Source organism: Aplidium turbinatum, chromosome 11 (genome assembly GCF_918807975.1).
Source record: "Aplidium turbinatum chromosome 11, kaAplTurb1.1, whole genome shotgun sequence".
Classification (NCBI taxonomy): Eukaryota; Metazoa; Chordata; class Ascidiacea; order Aplousobranchia; family Polyclinidae; genus Aplidium; species Aplidium turbinatum.
The window spans coordinates 6,021,624-6,040,546 of record NC_137482.1 but is presented as its reverse complement, the minus strand read 5'-3'; the positions used below and the strand labels follow the sequence as shown (position 1 = coordinate 6,040,546).

Here is an 18,923-nt window from a genome sequence, read left to right as displayed (position 1 = left end):
AAATCGATCACTAGGTAGAGGCAATTATCGTAAAGTTTCTTGCCCAGAGAAACAACAGCAAGTGCGGGTGGCTGGAGTCGAACATGCAGGCTCTCGACTGCGAGCCCAACGCGCTAACCACTCGGCCACGGCTGCCGACTCGGCCACGGCTGCCTTCGTCTTCCAGCGAGATCTATTGTATTTGGCAAAGACTTGCTTGGACGTGGCCCTGAGGATTGTCGTCTATGCCTTTCTGTCCAGTTATTATAAATTTTTACGTTATTTCCGCGTACAAGCCTGAAATATACCAAAACCAACACTGCTTCGAAAAACTCATTTACGATTTCAATTTAATAAGTAGAAAAATCAAGGGCCAAGAACTTAAATATTTACTTGCGTCTTTGAGAAAACTTTGAACAACTTTTTAGTCGAATTTTAAATAATTACCGTAATCCTGAGATAAAATTTGTCAAAACTTGCTGTTACTGATTCTTGTTTTATAACCCTTAGGAAGTTTAAACAGGAAAAAGATTGTTTATAAACTTTACTGTTACCATTGACCTGCTTTGCTAGCAGACGTCGTTGGGTATATTGACGATATGACATAATATCCCATGCTGTTGTGCGATATGAGTTACACAATCACACATCTATGTGAGAGTAATCACAAAATATTTATCCAAAATTTGATGGAAACATTTCTTCATCTATACAATAGGCATCCTAGATGGCGGACTAAAGTGTGAGTTTAAACGATAAGTCTTTTTCTGATGATGAAAATTTACAATTGTCTCATACTATACTGTGCCATGGTCAGAATTGTGCTAATATTTTATTCGCAGAAAAAGTGTTGGACCATAGATCAAAAGGTCTGTATACCTTTTCGTGGTCTATTTTTAGCAAAAACATAATTTCAAACACAAGGATGGTGTGATTACGTCGTGTAAGGTAGAATGACGTCGGTTTAAAAAAAATCACGTTTTTTTGCCGCGTTTTGTGTCTGCTATGCACTCTATTTTGTCACGTTAAGTAAAAAGACAAAGTCTTTAATATAAAATTATCAATGACTGTCTGATTAGTTATAAAAGAGCAGGGAAACATTTCTGCCAAATCAGAATTGCCGTAGATGTTCAGCAGACGCTGTAGAAACAACAGAAACGATGCTTACATCGACAGGGTTGCTAATCGGTTTCAATGTTTTATTTGGCATTGCATTTCTTTTCCGCCGAAGAAGGTAAACTTACAAAAAGATCATTTCAAGATAGTGCAACAATTTTAAAAATAATTTGCTTTAATTTGGTTCAATGCGAAGTTGTTTAAAGTATAAGAATGTGTCATATTCTAACGTACCGTATTAACATTAATTAAAAATAGATGCGTAATGCGTATGGCCCACTGTTAATGTATAGCTTACAGCTGCAGTTGTCGGTAAGCCTTTTTTTTTCTTCATCGCGAACACTATTACGTTGTATGCGTAGGCTACTGTCCGTTGATAATTCATATTTAGCACAGGGCAACTTCATTTGTAGTGTAGCCTACTCTGTAAGTTGTTGTAGTAGGTCTATCATACAGTAGAATATAATATTACTAAAATAAAAGGTTTAATAAGAATAGTAGAAGGAAAGTTTCAGAATGTAAATGCTGGCTAGGTATACAATCTGCTTTTGGTAAAACTTTGTTTATTTAAAACAGACGAGCAGGGGAGCCACCTCTGCTAACGTCCACTGTTCCGTTTGTTGGAGAAGCTCTGACATTTGGAGCTAGTCCGTATAATTTCTTAAAAAAAGCTCAAGAAAAACTCGGCGATGTTTTCACGATGAAAATGGCAGGATGGTAAGTTAATGCCAATGTTCAGTGAACTAAACTAATACTACTGTGACCATAAGTGTGTTTTGTAGCAACTTGCCTAGGCTTTTCTCGATATGCTTAACCTATTTTTCCTTAAAAAATTTCCTTAGATAGAAACTTTAACCAAGTTATTGAGTTTTAAATTCAAAAAGAATGAAGAATAAGAACATTTCACATATACAGTATTTGGAATATGGCTTAATACATATTAAAAATATGCTCACTTGTTTATGCAATTAACGTAAGCTTGTAAAGAAAATCCATTTTTATTGCAAAAGCAATTTCAAGAATATTGATTGATGAGTGATTTTCCGTTTGCAAAGTAATTTTAAACGATTTCTTGTCATCTGATGATTTCAACACAATTTCTTTACAGGAATTATCATTTTTTCATGAATCCTCTTGATGTGGTGGGTTTGGAAAGATGCCAGGATTTGGACGAAGGCGTTGTGATCGGAGACTTTGTGACAAGGATGGTGGGTCGAAAACACTCCATCCACAACGAAGACTCCTTTTCATCATCTTGGTTCACGCAGTTTGTGAACAAACTGACCACCACGAGCAAACTTGAGTCTTCAAAACCGGAGGACAAAGTGGTAGGAGCGCCAAACAATAGAAGAAGCAGCCAAGTGGAAAATGACGTTTCTCATGCCATAGTGCAAAACTTACGAGGGACAACGCAGCTTCAGGAATTGTGTCGTTCCTGCTTTGCAATCAACTCCAAATGCACGAAAGAAACATTTAGTGAAGTCCTTGATAAAGGAAAAGAATTGCAGGTAAGTTTTCACCGATAGGCAAAACATTTATGTTTTATATCTAGGCCAACTACATATCAGCCTTGTAAATGACATGCTGTAAGATGGATAAAAAAGTTTAATTTATTGCTTTCCTCGTGCACTCAATCCAAAATCTTCAACAACCAGGCAGATGTCTGCAACGGGATGTGCCTACGAGAAAAACGTAGTCTGATTAAAGCATTATTTTCGGTATTATTCGCCGAAATTAAAGAACTCAAAATCAACCACGTACCATAACGAAATAATGCTTTTGTTTAGTTTACAATTTTTAAATACATTGCCTGCATTTAGGTCGGTCTTCACAAAATTTGCCATGAACTCATTTTTGATTTTACCTTCAATATTCTGTTCGGCTGGCTGCCGGACGAGGAGAAAAGAATGGCAGAAACAAAAGCTTTCAAAGACGAATTTTCAATATTTTCCAAAAACTCCGCTCTCTTAGTGGACAGAATCCCAATCCACCTATTGCCCGAGACGAAGAAGTCACGTGATCGACTTTTAAAAATGTTTGAAGAAATGGACTTTTCTCAGAGGATTAATACGTCACAAATGGTATCGGATGTCATGAAAACTAATCCCAACCAAGGTGTGTAGAAAGAAGGTAATAATGGCATAAAAGATTCAAAAGTTTTTATACGTTTTGGAGTGCAGCATTATTTGCACTGCTATACAGTATTACTTGTTGAATTTTGAAAAAAAATACAACTTATAATTTGCAAATTATAATATGTCAATTTAAGTCCACACAACTTAAATAACAATTAATTTAAAAACAAGTAGTTTATTTAATTTTTAAAAACATTTTAAAATGGTTGTCACTATTATATCATAAGCTGCTATTTTTTAAAGCTTTGAATAAGGCTATTTGTTTATAAACTTTGAAAAATAATTTGCTTTTCAGATATGCGAATTCGCCACCTGTTGATTCTTTTGTGGTCTGCTCAAGCCAACACCACCCCAGCATTGTTCTGGGTGCTATTTTATGTGCTAAGGGACGAAACAATACGGAAAGAGATTTTAAAAGAATATGAAGCGATGTTGGACATAAAGAGAAAATATTCTGGTGTGCCAAATGACGAAGCGACAGAAAACAACAGTTTCAGTGAATTTTTGCAGCTTGATAAAGCGGATTTGGATAAATTAGTTGTCCTAGGTAAACCAAATATTCACTTCTGTGTGATAATGTAGTGGCCCCAAACTCGTATAAACCAATTAGATGACTAGAAATATTTTCCTTCACGATACGTTACATTGATATGATGTGGACAATTTTTGCAATTGTTTGAGTTTGTCAAAAAGCAAAACGAATTCCGATCTCTTCTAAATTTCTATGAGATCAAAGTTCAAAATGAATTAAACTAAAATACTTCAATAAAACGGTATCTCAGTTTAAGCGTTTATTTTAACACAGATTCGGTTTTGAAGGAAGTGATGAGGATTACGGGATCTAATTTAAGTCTCCGAAGAGCGCTGAAGGACACAATCGTCCAAACATGGGATGGAAGCAAATACAAAATAAGGGAGGGTGACTACACCAGCCATTTCGCTCCATTCACACATTTTGATCCGGAAATCTTTCAACAACCAGAGGTAGGTTAAAGATTTTACCAAATGTTCTTAACAAATACAAGAGGCTATATGATGGTTTTGATCTTTCACAGCGTACAACTTTATTTTTAGTTTTGATCCCACCATTTTAAACGATTGGATTACGACAACACTGTAGGCCTAATAACTTTATAATGCATTTTTCCAAAAAATAAAATAAAAAATGAAAAAAATAGTTAAAAAATTTATTGAGATGAAATGCACATAAATACAGTACATCACCACGCCCGTATACGCAATCTAATGAGGAAAATTGAAACAGTGCTATTGAGCTTTAACATATAGTCTCAGCATATGTTGTCTACCACGCTACACAAAGTGATCCCAGTAAGATGTTAAACCATTTATAAAAGGCGCTTCTTTATTTTCCTCAATGGTTTATATAACATATTGGTAGAATTTATAAATGTACAGCTCCACAATCACCCAATCATTTCTAAAAATTACTTCTTTTCAAAAAGATCATTTGTAATTTTCCTGGTCGCGTATTGCAAGTTTTAGGGAAAAAAAAATTAAGGAAAAAAATGCATCGTAGTAGTAGCAGTATTATACAGCCTTAGTAGCAGCAGAATTATAACCTTACCAAAACTAAGTTAGGGCATCAAACCGTACCCCGGTAAGCTATGCTTGGTGGCAAAATTTTTACGGCACGTTATTGCATGTGTGCACAGAAATCGTGCTTTCTTGAAAACGAAAATGCCATTCTGCATGTATCGCACCCGCTCAATCTATTTCACTTATAAGTAAAATTGTTATGCAACCTATCAATTAATTATTGCAACACTTTTTTCTATTTCTTTCACTTTCACCACGCATTCTTTCAATACACACTTTTATGATAAACTTCTATTTCAAGTTTTTAATACTTCAATTGTTTTGACCATCTCGGATCAAGTAGCAAACACACAGGTTGGAAAAATGTATTTCAGAATATTCCTGTGTGTTCTCTCCACATTCTAAGCGTGAAGGTGATGCATTTCCATCAGGTCTTTCTGAAAGCCATAAAAAAAACTTCATTATCCCTTGCATGAAAAAGACAGAAAGACAGGAAGACTCCACAAGACCAAACACTAAACGTGTCAAATGAAGCGCATATCGATGTAAATGATTACTGCTAAGTGCTGCTGGCTTTATCACGAATTTATATGTGAAGAGACGCAAAGAAAATGTCATAAATTTTGTCTAGAAGATTAAATGACTAATCTGAAATAAGGCCAATATAAGTAGATAGTATATGGCCTACATACAACGTGATAGTTAACAAAAAAGTTGTTTCCGAACAAATAAAAAAACACAAACTTTTTTCTAGACCTACTTTACAACAGGCTAACGTGTTGTTCCACAAAACTTTGATCAACCTCTAATTAGACAGTTGAAATACTGTAAAATTGATATATTATGAGAACCTTGTTTCAAAATTTTCTAGATACTTTAAGCAAAGATTCCTGACCAGTAGCGTTCACAGGGGGTTTAGGGGGTACTTTGGAACCCGATCCCGAGATGATTTTTGAGCTCCGGACATTATCTGGTTTAAAAAATGTCAAAAACATAGCACTTCTAACAAATTGACCTTAAAACGAAAAATATACAGTGTTTTTTTTTTTTTTTTTTTAATGTTTAAGACCAGAAAATGTCATTGTCATCTGACCCAAAACAGACTCAGTTTGTTTACCGCGTTTGACAGAGTGGAGTTTCCTCTTATCTTAACGTGTTTTTGCCAGACAATTGTTCCACCTACTTGGTGCCACTGAATGAAAGGTTATTCTTGAAGTAGCTTCCTCAAGCGTACATGCCCAGAGCTCACCCATCCTTGTTTTTCTCACGTTTTATCTTTCCAAAAGCGTGTGTTTATTTAATGGACAACCAATCGGGTTAACTGAAGTAGTATTTCACATACAGCTTAGCCTAGTATTTAACATGTAGCTTAGCCTACTTAACGGTTTTCATCTTTATTTTCAGGACTTCGTTTACGATCGATTTCTAGAGCGAGATATCAATGAAACAGCATCTGTCGAACACACTTCCAGACATGCTACTGTCAAACCTAGGTCGAGATTTTACAAGAAAGAGCGTAGAGTCAGCGCAACCCGTGCCATAATGACATTCGGCTTTGGTGCTACGCGCTGTCCAGGGAGACATCTTGCAAGCATGGAAATCAAAGTGTTGACGATTACCCTGTTAAAGCACTTTAAACTAAAGTTAGAAAACCACAAAGTTCCAGGATATGACTTAAAACACATTGGCTTTGGAGTAATGCCTCCAGACCATGATGTCACCGTTTATATCACAAGCTTATTAAATTCAACGCCAGATGTATGTTGATCAAAAGGTAATGAGAAATGTGAGCAGATAGGCTACTACTGCATCGTATGTTGACAAGATATGCGAAAAGTGAACGAATACCACGAAATGCGAATGAAACGGTGAAGCTGATCTGCAAGAAATAGACTTTGCGGAAATTTAATCGAAATTTTCTATTTGCACAAATCTTAGTTGATAAAATAATTATTCTTCATTGCAAACTTGATTTATAGTAGGCTTAGCCTTAAGGGGTAAGGAAAAACATAATTCGTTTTTATCAGAAATTTGTCGAAGATTTGTCATAGCTGATAAGCCTATACGATTACTTTTGTAGTTTATGTCAAAATGTGAATAACATAGGCCTAATTGTGATACAAAATGAATTATTTTCGTTCAAATATTGTTTATTTTCGACTTATTTATTTATCCAATACAAGCTATAATTATTTTGAAGTGAATGAAGTAGTTATTTTTACTAAAAATTTCCAGTTTAATTTTCTCTACTGCAGTTACTCGGAGTTATGAAATGATTTCCTTTTTTGGTTGTTTTACCATAGGTACAACGTACCAGTGGCGGCTCGTCATAAGGGACTGCGGGACTGCAGCCCTCCCAACATTTTTGTGCATATGTGAATTATATTACATATAGAATAGATAGTTTTGCCATGTTTTTTTTACTTTATTTCGCTTGAAGAATTAAAAAAACTCTTAATATTAATTTTTTTTGTAAAAAAAAAATTTGTGTTACAAAAATTAATTGGCAACTGTGGGTCTGCAAATTCTGCAGGTCCGGTGTTGCTTGTTCTTTTTTTTATGACGTAAATTTTTCAGAAAACAGTTTTCTAGCGTCACTGAACAAGCGCTGTGGGGACTGCAAATAGAACAGACCCTGGTCAGGGATTCCAACTTTGGTTCTCGTAAATCTTCAGGGTAAGCGTGTGGAAGCTATCGGTGATTAGGTGAAGGGATCGTAGGTTACTTTTCTTGATCTGTGTTTTGAGAAGTCACTGAGACAGACTAGTTTTGATGTGAAGTAAAGCCAATTACTGTAATTATTGGTGCTCTTTCACAATTCGTCATTTTGGGATGATGACGTCATTATACGTCACACAGTTATTATAAAGAAGGAAGTACGGGGTGAAAATGCACTGAAAAACACCTGAAGGAAATGTCTCCCATTTCTTCATTTGTTGTTCAATTTCAACAAATTTGCTATCGTTGGAAAGCACAAGCATAGATCTAACCAACTAAGTTAATACCATGTCCCAAGATAGTACTAGCTTCATCTGGTGACCACCTAAACTTGACCAAATTCAAGCCATTATCAAAAGTTTACTTTAAATGATAAAAACATTAAACGACAGCCAATTAAAAGAACATGTTACTGTGTTACTAACTCTAACTCAATGCATTTATAGCTCAGTCCGGTACAGGTTTATAATTATTTATATTAGGTTAGCCTACTGGTTGATGCAGCCCCCCATGTTTTGAGACCACGAGCCGCCACTGCAACGTACCACTGTAAGCTTCAGCTGAAGTTCATAAATCATATGCATTGCTTAATATTATCAAATGCCAACTTCCGTATGATATCACCGAATATTTTATCATGCAACAATAAAATGTTAATTGTGTCATGTTCGGTATAGTTAGTATCCGGTTTTTCGTTCTTCGTTCCCCCATGGTTCCCCGTATTGCGAGGATTGAACGTCAGAAAACTTCGATCCTTGCATCTGCTTGACTGACAATTTTTTTCGCCGAAATAGTGTCATGTCCAGAAGTAGTCTAGCGCTACCGGTAGGCTACTTCACTTGCTGGTTGCATTCAGTTATAACTTACACGGTACAAAACTAGATTTTGAAAATTCGCACAGATACGTGGAGACAAACGCAGGAGTATAAGGCTTCGGTTACTGCCAAGTGAGATAATGATGGATATTCCACTCTAATGTTCAGCTCAAAGTGTGAAGCTTTTTCATAGAAAATTCAAGGCTTTCAAAAGTTACTGTAGATGGCTCGATGGCTTAGTGCGCCCGCCTCTGAATCGGTAGGCATGGGTTCGATACCCTGTCGGGTCACCAAAGACTTTAAAAATGGTACTGAATCTAATATTCTTGCTTGGCACTAGCTATGGATTCGGGTCATGATACAAGCTACTCAATACTGAAAAGTTTGGGTGTTCATCAGAACAATTATCGTTTCTAACACTAGTTGCAACAAAAACAGAGAGAGACTGTTCACCAGGCATTTGGTAATAAAATTAATTTGCGTTCTTCTGGTGACTATTTACTAGGTTACCTCGTGATGTTAAAGATGATAACTAGCTTTTTTTTCCGACGTTTCGTCAGTCAGCACGACTGACTTTATCAAGGTGGCTAAAACAGGTTAATACAACCTGTTCAGCAACGATGGCACAACACAAAAACATACTGATAAAATGAGTAAAGTAAAGCAGCAAGAATCAGAATTAAAACACGCAACAAGATACCTAGAGGTTAAACTAAATGCAGTGAATGGGACATTGTACAACAGACTGGACACACACATAACGGATGATTCTGAACGTTCACACCACAAGAAAAACATTCACAACACTTTAATGCTCAACGGATTTCCACGAAAACTTGCTTGCATACAGCGACCCAAACCGAAACCTTCGCTTCCTCCTTATAAATCTTTTACTTGTCTTCCTTACATAAGGGGGGTAACCGATAAAATTCAGCGTATCCTCTATGGCATAGGAATCAAGGTTGCGATGAAACCCTATCTGACAATAGGTAAATACCTTCCCTCGGCTAAAGACCCCATGAAAGAAGGTGAAGTTTCTGGATTGATCTACCAAGTTCCGTGTCATGACTGTGATTTAATCTACATTGGACAGACAAAACGTGATCTTAAATCTAGAATCAACGAGCACCAAAGAGCTATTAAATTTCAACGTCCAGAGCATTCCGCTCTTTGCAAACACTCTATAAACTCAGACCATAAAATTACTTGGACCAACGCCACCATTCTTAAAACTGAAAAGGATTATACAAAAAGATTGTCCACAGAAAAATGGTACATAAACCAGAAGGCACAACATGCTCTTAACCAAAAAGATGGTCAGAATTTCCCCTCTGTGTACAACAAATTACTTTAACTTTAGCTTCACCTTTTCCATTCTCAGTGCGTCTTCTCTACCATTGTTATTGCTAATCCCATTGCTTTCTGTCTTGTCTGATGTCTTTTCAACGTTTCTTGACAGTGGCCCAATAGATAGATAAATTTACGCTGCGGGAAGTAGCCTACTGGTTTTAGGCATTCACTGCATTTAGTTTAACCTCTAGGTATCTTGTTGCGTGTTTTAATTCTGATTCTTGCTGCTTTACTTTACTCATTTTATCAGTATGTTTTTGTGTTGTGCCATCGTTGCTGAACAGGTTGTATTAACCTGTTTTAGCCACCTTGATAAAGTCAGTCGTGCTGACTGACGAAACGTCGGAAAAAAAAGCTAGTTATCATCTTTAACATCACGAGGTAACCTAGTAAATAGTCACCAGAAGAACGCAAATTAATTTTATTACTAGTTGCAACGTTCATCTGATGAAATTGAAAGTAAAAGCAACAACAAACATGATGGTTTATTTTATGTCAAAAGGTTTTTCACATGACAATGCGCATCCTCAGAGCGAATAACGTACAAAATAAACTTTCACAAGGTAATATATACTCCAATGCGATTGAAAGCAAGAAAAAATAAAACACACAATATTTCAAACAATTTTGGCCAATGATGTGTGAGCGGTTACTTTCCACGTTAAATTACGTAAAAACTTCCAACAATAAACATAAAATTCAAAGCAGTGACGACCAACAGAACAACTGAGTTGGTCAGTCAACAACTGAACAACAATAAACATAAAATTCGAAGCAATGATGACCAACAGAACAACTGTTGGTCGTCACTGCTTTTTTGTTTGTTTGTTTTATCTTTATCCTGCGTTGCGGGAAAGCGGACTTGAGCGCTATGCATCGGTGTACGCCTTCCGACGTACACCTGACCCACGCTGCAGCCGACGGCAATGTCTGTTTTCGGTTGTCTACTATACTTATGACTTAAATTTGGTACTACCCATTACTCGAAATCGATCACTGGGTAGAGGCAATTATCGTAAAGTTTCTTGCCCAGAGAAACAACAGCAAGTGCGGTTGGCCGGAGTCGAACATGCAGGCTCTCGACTGCGAGCCCAACGCGCTAACCACTCGGCCACTGCATATGTTTAACGTTGGAACTTTTTATGTAAGTTAACGTGGAAAGTAACCGCTCACACATTATTGGCCAATTTTTTTTTAAATATTGTGTGTTTTATTTTTTCTTGCCTTTAATCGCATTGTAGTATGTAGGCTACGGTAACCTTGTGAAATTTTATTTTGTATGTTATTCGCTCTGAGGATGCGCATCGTCATGGTGCGCGAAACGTCAGTAAAGCAATAATCCAACCTGTTTAGTGTTTATTGTTGCTTTTACTTTCAACTTCATCAGGTGAACGTTGCAACTAGTGCTAGAAACGATAGGCTACTCAGTTGCGCCTCTATACGGCTGCATTGACAATGTCTGCTTTGTAAAGCGCTGAGGAGCAACGCATTCTGCGATAGACACAGCGCTATATAAAAACAAACATTATTATTAGCCTATTATTAGTTCTTCCTGAGATTTAAGTGAATGCTTGGTGCTTGCTACTTTGCATTACTACTTTGCATTACTACTTTGCTTGCTACTTTGCATTACAAATAGGTTTTGCTGGATCCAATCTAATTTGGTAACGTCCAAATCTGGAGAAAAAGATAGACAACTTCTAAAACTGTTTCGACAGATTTGACAAATGGTCGTTAACCAGAGGTTTAATAACGTTTGATTCCACATCATTGTTAGCTAAAAACTCTTCAGTAAATGAAAATATTTCAAATAAATCTTTTTGAACCTTTTTTTTTCTTGTCATTGCAAACCTAGGTTTGCAATTTCTAAGTTAGTTTTGCAATGACATCAAAAATTCTCTGCTGACTCATTTAAAATTTTACGCAAAGGAAAATCCCAATTTGACACTAAAATTCAGGAAGCAGTGTTAATCAAAAGCTACAATCCAAATTTAAATAAACAATTATTTGTTGGAGGCGCGTCCATTCTCCTCAACATTCACTTGATGTATCACGTAGGCTACTCTGTGGTGCAATTTTTTGCAGTTATTTATGTAGTTGCCTTTTCAGTAATTTTACCTTCAAGAGGTTGAAATTTATTGCATTTTTATAACTATTTTCAGGTTCCTGATAAGGGCTTAAGTTAAGCCGAAAACATTCGACTGTTAAAACTATTTGTAAATATTTAAAATATATTGTTATAATGCTCAGCCCTGTTGTATTGTTGTGTCTTGTTCATATCTAACCTGTAAGCAAAAGGCATAAATGGGGAACATACAAAACTTCATTTTTGGTGGCGGGTTTGGGGGGGGGCTTGAGCCCCTTTTGCCCCATGCTGGGTGCGCTACAGCTCATCATCATCATTTTCAGCCTGGGAGAGCCCACTGCAGAGCGTAAGCCTTCGCCTTTTCATGCCAATTTACATGATTATGTGCTAGTTGGTAGCCTACCAATTGGTTGTATTGCATTGTTTGTCAATGTCGCCCCTCCATCTCACTTTTGGTTTTCCTTTCTTTCTTTTGATTTCTCGAGGTGTCCATGTTGTTAATTTTTTAGTCCATCTATTGTCCTGATATCTTGCTATATGACCTGCCCAGGACAATTTTAGTTTCTGGATTGTGCTCAGGGGATTGTGCTTAATATATCTCGTAATTTCGTTTGATTTCTGATCCATTCGGCAGTCTTTTTATCTCGCCATGTTAAACCCATCATGATTCGTTCATGTGCTCTCTGCATAGTTCTTAGTTTAAGTGTTAATTTCTTTGTAAGGTTCCAAGTTTCTGCACTATTTAAAGTGGTTGGAGGGATGCATTGATCGTAGACTTGTTTCTTGAAAGAAAGAGGCAGTTTTGACTTAAATATCGAACTTGCTCTTCCGAAGGCTTGCCATCCAACTGATATTCTTCTTTTGATTTCATCTTCTTTATTGGAGTTAGGTTGTAATTTTTTGGCCAAGATATATAGGCCTGTAGTGATTAACTTTTTCGATGGTCGCTCCGTCCAAAAGAATATTGCTGCCGATGTCTGCCAGTTTGTTAAACATAACTTTCGTTTTGTTAAAGTTCGTATGAAGGCCAATCTTTTTGCTTTCTGTATTGAGTTCATTTAGCATTGTTTGTAGTTGTTTAGGTTGCTCAGATAGGAAAGGATGATGTCATCAGCAAAACGTAAGTTACTAAATGGTTTATGTGTTCACCATCAACTTTGATTCCTTTTTCTTCCCAGTTAAGTTGCTTAAAAATTTCTTCTAAGGCTGCTGTAAAAAGTTTTGGAGATATTGTGTCACCTTGACGTTCCCCGTTTTGAATCTGAAATGGTTCATAGTTTTTGTGCAGACGAATTATAGATGCATTTTTTGCGTAAATGTTTTTGAGAAGTTGAGTGTATGATTGGTCAATTCCCTGTTTTTTTAGTTCTAGACTATTCTAGTTGATTCATATTCAGTGCATGTAAGACAATAGTTCGCAGAATGAAATTTTAATTCTATCAGAATTTTAGATCAACAACACTTTGCTTTCACAACAAGATACTAGGCTACCAGCAGTTTTTTCAAGCACCATGACTTATGCACAGCTATGAAAGTCCATTATTAAGTAACTTATCATTGTAGGGGAAAGTGACCATAGTTGTGCAGGTTCCATAGTTGTGCATGTGCCATTTCCCGCCATTTCATGCATGGTTGATCAAGCATGACCACACTCCTGTGATGCCTCTAAGTAATGAGCTCATCTCTCATAGGTAACAGATTTCTAGTGCGTTCTCTATGCAAGCTGTTGCTATAAATGTTGGTTTGTTGCATTTTTTCCTGGTTTTTGAGATATCAGATAAGTTGTCATTTTTAGTAGATGTTGATTCTCTAGGAAAGTGAGCTTATTTGTGATCAGTAAAGGTACATAGAGCTTGCATTACCTGCACTTCTTCTGGAAAAAGGTTTCACAGTGTGGTCAGAAAATCCCTTTCAAGATGGCGGAGTCTTGATTCCATAGTTGTGAAGCACGTGATTCCTTAGTTGAGCATTCTGCACAACTATGGACACCGTACGAAAATTCTAAGCACTGATATTGAAAATTCTCGGCACTGAGACAATGATATTCTCAGCACACCAGTAGCTCCCCAAAGCAGTGAAAATCCTCCCAATGTGTATACATATATTTCTCCATCACATATCCTTCGAATTCCTAAAGCTCCTCCTCGCAAACTTCAGTTCAATTAAAGGAAGAGAAGAAAGTCGATTATTCTTACTAGTGCTCCTGAAAAGCAATAGCAATTAAAGGAAAAATTGTTGAAAGGCAAAAAGAAAATTAAGAGTTCCAAGAAGGTCCAAAAAAGGTAGCAAATCAAGACGCAAAAATAAGAAATCAACACCTCAAGCTTCTTCTTTGAGCTCTTCAGAGGATGAAAGCCAAATGGATCTAAATGACAATTCCTCCAACAATGCCTGCGGAAGTGACATGGAGGGCGAGAATGTGTGCATGCAGGGCCGGATTTAGCTGATGAGGGGCCCGGGGCACTTTTAGATCGGGGTGCCCCCGTGCAAAAAAACACCTCTACGTCTACAGTAGCATTAATCCAGCACTGCACAACATTTTGCACAAACTTCAGAGGCTGAAAAAAAACAACACAAAATCACATTTTTTTCACGTCGGGGAGGCCTTCAAAAGGGGGGGGGAGCACCTGCACCCTCTGCCCCCCCCTAAATCCGGGCTTGTGTGCATGGTGTGTTCTGAAGGGTATTTGGGATTGGAGACATGGATCAAATGTAAAGTTGGTCTTACTGTAATTTTGAGAATGATTCAAGCTCATCAGGGCCTTGCAAAAATTGGTCTCATGAAAAATGCACAAATGATCCTGTGATGTATGTGTGGCGTGTGCCAATACTGCGAATAGTAGGCTAATTGGTGATTTGTCAAGTAGACTTGAATTTTATTCTTTCCTTGTTTCTTATCTATGTAACTTATCAACAAACAAAACATCTGCTATACAGCGACGTTTTTGTATGTAGACACATTGCTAAATATGCCATTACTGCCATTTCTATACAGCATGGAGGAAAACAAGTGAAGATCTGCTGAATGCGTATGACCCTGTCCGCTTTGTATTTGAACGTCTACTGCAATATTAAAGTTATAAGCCTACACAAAGCAGTTGCACAATTAAGGAATCGGAATGCACAACTATGGACACCTATGACCATAGTTGTGCAACTTTAGTCACCGTTTTAAAATGTCAAAAGCACCTATCAGTTTATTTGCAAAACTTTATTTTTGTAGTGCTTTTTGTTGGTAAATGCTTGTACTATAACCACATCATAACGTTTGTTTGCTAACTTTACTCATGATTCAGTTTTTGATCAAAATGTTAAAAATTGCACAACTATGGTCACCTTCCCCTATCACTTGGCCTATTTTTCATATAAAAGTAACTTGGATAAAATAGAACTGTCAGTTCTTTATTTCTCAACGTGGATTTCACGCTTTTACGAAGATTCTACTCACTGCTAAACAAGTTGTCAAGCATTCACAAGCAGTTTAGTGCTTGTCAATGAAGTACGGTAGCCAGAGTGATTGTTTTCCACGTCACGCTTTATTACACAAAGTAGGCCTAATCGGAAAGGTCTAAATTTATAAAGCGTCTGGCAACAGTAGAAGTTGGAGAGATCTGTCACTTTTTTTTAACTGCAGTGTAAAGCTGTGTTCATTCATTTTATTTTTCGTCATTAATGCGTCCTGGACGAAAAAGATACTAGTACTACTAACTACAATAGTCAATAAAACCTTGAAAGGTTTAAAACGGGCCTGAATAGTAAATCATGTAGGCTAGTACTTGTACTACTTGTAGTACTGGTAGTATCTACGGTAACTGCTCGGATGCAACCTAGTTCGTACCCTGAACAGTTTGTACCCTCGGTTCGTACCCTAAAAAGATCGAGAAAAAAAATTGAAAAAAGCGGAAATCGCTGATCGCAGTTTTCGCAAACATTTAAAAATTTTCTCCCTGAAAAGATCGAGAGAAAGATAGCACAAAGTCGCTTATTGCAGTTTCCGCTAACCGTAACTCTCACCCTCGCAGTTTCCGCAAACATTTTTCTGCACTTTCCGCCAGGGGCGCCGGAAGCGGGGGGGGGGCGGATGCCCTCCCTGCCCTCAATTTTTCTGCAGATGGAGGGGCAGGGGGGGCAATGGTGCCCTTTTAAAGTCATGTAAGCTACTGCAGATTTTGCAATATAACAATTTCTGATATTCGCTTTTAACCTAATTATGATCTTTCATTATTGCCTCAAAATAATATATACGGCACAAAATTTTGCAACACAGTAGGCCTACAGGCCTTAAAACTCGTTTTTTTTCCGGCAGCCATCGTGGCCTACCGGGTGCTCCTTCTCGGCGGCCAAATCTGCGTGCTTGGAGACCAAAATACAAAATAACAATAACACAAGTAAATAGAATTAAACTTGCAACAATGCTAAAATGATCACTTAGCGTTGTTGAAGTCTGGGCCTGGGCGACGTCCTACAATAGAATCGTTGCACCACGCAATAACTGCTTAATCGGAATTGTAATCCAGTACTGCGGGACTATCTAACGACACTCGCACGAGTGTCTCCAATGTGGCTGATTTTAAAGAAGTTCGCCACTTCCCTAGAATTCTTTTTAGCAACTAAAAACAACTTTAGACATGTGTTGACGATGACGGCAAGGTAATAAAATAAGTATTTCAATGATGTGAAGGACATTACTAAAAGAAGCATGCAAAATATGATCCAAAATTGTTTTCCCCTCTGATGTCAACTAACCTAGTTCTCCTTTTTAACAACGATTCAATGTCCGACAACATCGAATCGACATAAAAACGACAATATTGCCAGCCGATGTAAATTAGCACTTCGGATTAAGACTTTGTTAAAATAAACGTCAGGAATTACAAACAAGACTTACAGCGCTGGTAATCGCAGATGGATATATTCCATCAATATCCCCGCACAATGCAACAGTGGCGATTATAACGCGCTGACCTAATTTTACGCCACTCTTTGATACTACATATTTTCGACAGTTAATCCACGATCATTCTATTGCGAAATTAAATAATTGGCTAGAAGAGACCGGCTGCTAAACTTGGCCGATTGAGGAGGTAGCACCGGCGGTCATTCAAGCACTACTTAGCGGCCATGGCCGCAGGCTGCTTTAAGGCTTGACAGTTGGTTACATCATTCATGATAACATAGCATGATGCCCTTCTTTGTAGCCTATACCGGACACATGTAGGCTATCATTACTCAATACATAGTGAGCTAATAGATTAGCATTATCGCTATGTCTTATCTTAAAACTTTAAAAAAATGGCCTTTTAGTAAACAAAAGTGCCCTTTTTTCGTAATCTTGCCCCCCCAGTCAAAAATCATTCCGGCGCCCCTGCTTTCCGCTAACCCTAACCATAGACTAATTTATGCTCTTACCCTCGCTGATCGCAGTTTCTGCAAAAAATTTTCCGTAATTTTCGCTAACCGCAGTTTCCGCTAACCCTTACTATAACACTAGCGCACACACACACACGTAAGGGACCAAGGTTGCCAGGTCCGCGGTTTTCCCGCGGAATTGGGCTAGTTTGGTTGAAGAGTTGCGGGAAAAATTGAGTAGTCGCGGGTTGCGGGTTTTTGGGCTTGTTTTTGTTTTTTACTGCGGGTTTTTGGGCTTGTTTTTGGAGCAATATTAAGCATAAAATAGCCAAAAATCACAACAGTTTTCAATGAAATTCTATAAATTTCGCTTTACAGTGAATGAATCAGAGTGAATTTTAGGTGAACTTTTTTCTGTTAAACCAAGATATCTATGGTTAAACTGGATTACGTAGCGCCTTAGCGGAAAAGTGACGAAAACGTCACGTAAAGGAGCAGTGCCGGATTAAACAAGTGCCGGGCCTGTAGCAGATTGATTTGATGTACAGATAATGACTGGGAAGTAATTGAATATTTTATAGATTTGATACTTTTTGATTATAGTGTAGCCCCATCGTGTTTCGCAGATAGGCTAGTTTTTAATCAACTTCAATTTTGAAAATGATCTCTTTCCTGTAGCCTACAATTAGTATACCATCATACATAGATAAATGCATAACAAATTGTCAGTTAGGAAACGTGGTGTCAATGTTGTTTTCTTTAATCGAAGTGAAATACTGTAGTTAGATGTTGTATAGAAGGTTGATCAGAACAGGCAGTTGCCTCCAGCGGAAATTACCAGTTTTTAAAGTTTACAATAATTAGGAAGGGATAAGACGTTGGGACTAAGTAATTTAATCCTACAACTATAATATTCTCCCATGCCATTCCAGTTTGCAAGCCAAAAATTACTTACCAACTATGTTCGACAGCTTTTTTGCAAAAACAAATGTTTTGCTCACCAAGCGCGGGGCCCGTAGCACCTGCTACATCTGCTACTATAGTTAATCCGGCACTGCGAAGGAGGAATGGTATGGCTGCTTGTTTGATCTATTAATTATTACCTGCTCCCAGTGCTCTGTCTTACTGTCTACTACCAGAGTGGCACAATTTGTTCTCTCCCTGCTTCCATTGCCCTTCAGCAATGCAGCAGTGGAACGCATTGGGGTATTTGGGGTTACATGGCTCGTTGTGGTGTTTGTTGCAACAAATTTCAACCGACACGAGCCATGTATTGTTTGTTTACCTCGGATATGTACACCATTGAAAGCGACTCCCAAGCTAACACTAGTGATTTAGAAACTAATGCAGACACTGTTTTTGAACTGCTGATGTGATTTCCAAAGTGTAACAATTTAATGTGTTAGTTTGAGTGTAAATCGTTGCATTTATGTGTACTTTTACAGTATTTAATACAAAGGTCGAAGACTCGAAGGTAGCATCAAACAACATAATATTCCAGCAACTAATCTGTTGAACAATCATTTAGTGGTACAAGCAATTAGGCAGAAGTAAACAGAATGAAAAAATAGTTTCAATGTTCCCTTCATCATTGTTTTTTTTGGGCAACGTTTTTGTTGTTTCTTGATACAATTAATTTTAAATCCTTATTGTATATATCTTGCATTATTGCACATTTAGGACTGTGCGTTGCTGTTTAGGTGTTTTTTTAAGTGTGAGAAATAAGATCTTATGATGATTGATTGTGTTTCGTCAATTTGGACTGATTTTGTGAACGAATTCTTCTAATTTTGGGATAGTTTATACAAGCAACAATAT

General features: G+C 37.4%; 1 protein-coding gene across 1 annotated transcript; it reads left to right on the top strand.

Annotated features, from left to right (window-relative positions):
- Positions 1 to 1,308: 1,308 nt before the first annotated feature.
- Positions 1,309 to 6,554, top strand: LOC145779762 (cytochrome P450 7A1-like). The gene is made up of 7 exons (XM_082591403.1): positions 1,309 to 1,325; positions 1,672 to 1,812; positions 2,204 to 2,603; positions 2,916 to 3,210; positions 3,526 to 3,777; positions 4,036 to 4,214; positions 6,192 to 6,554. Exons 1-7 carry the CDS (start codon positions 1,309 to 1,311, stop codon positions 6,552 to 6,554), a joined length of 1,647 nt encoding a protein of 548 aa, XP_082447529.1.
- Positions 6,555 to 18,923: the final 12,369 nt, after the last annotated feature.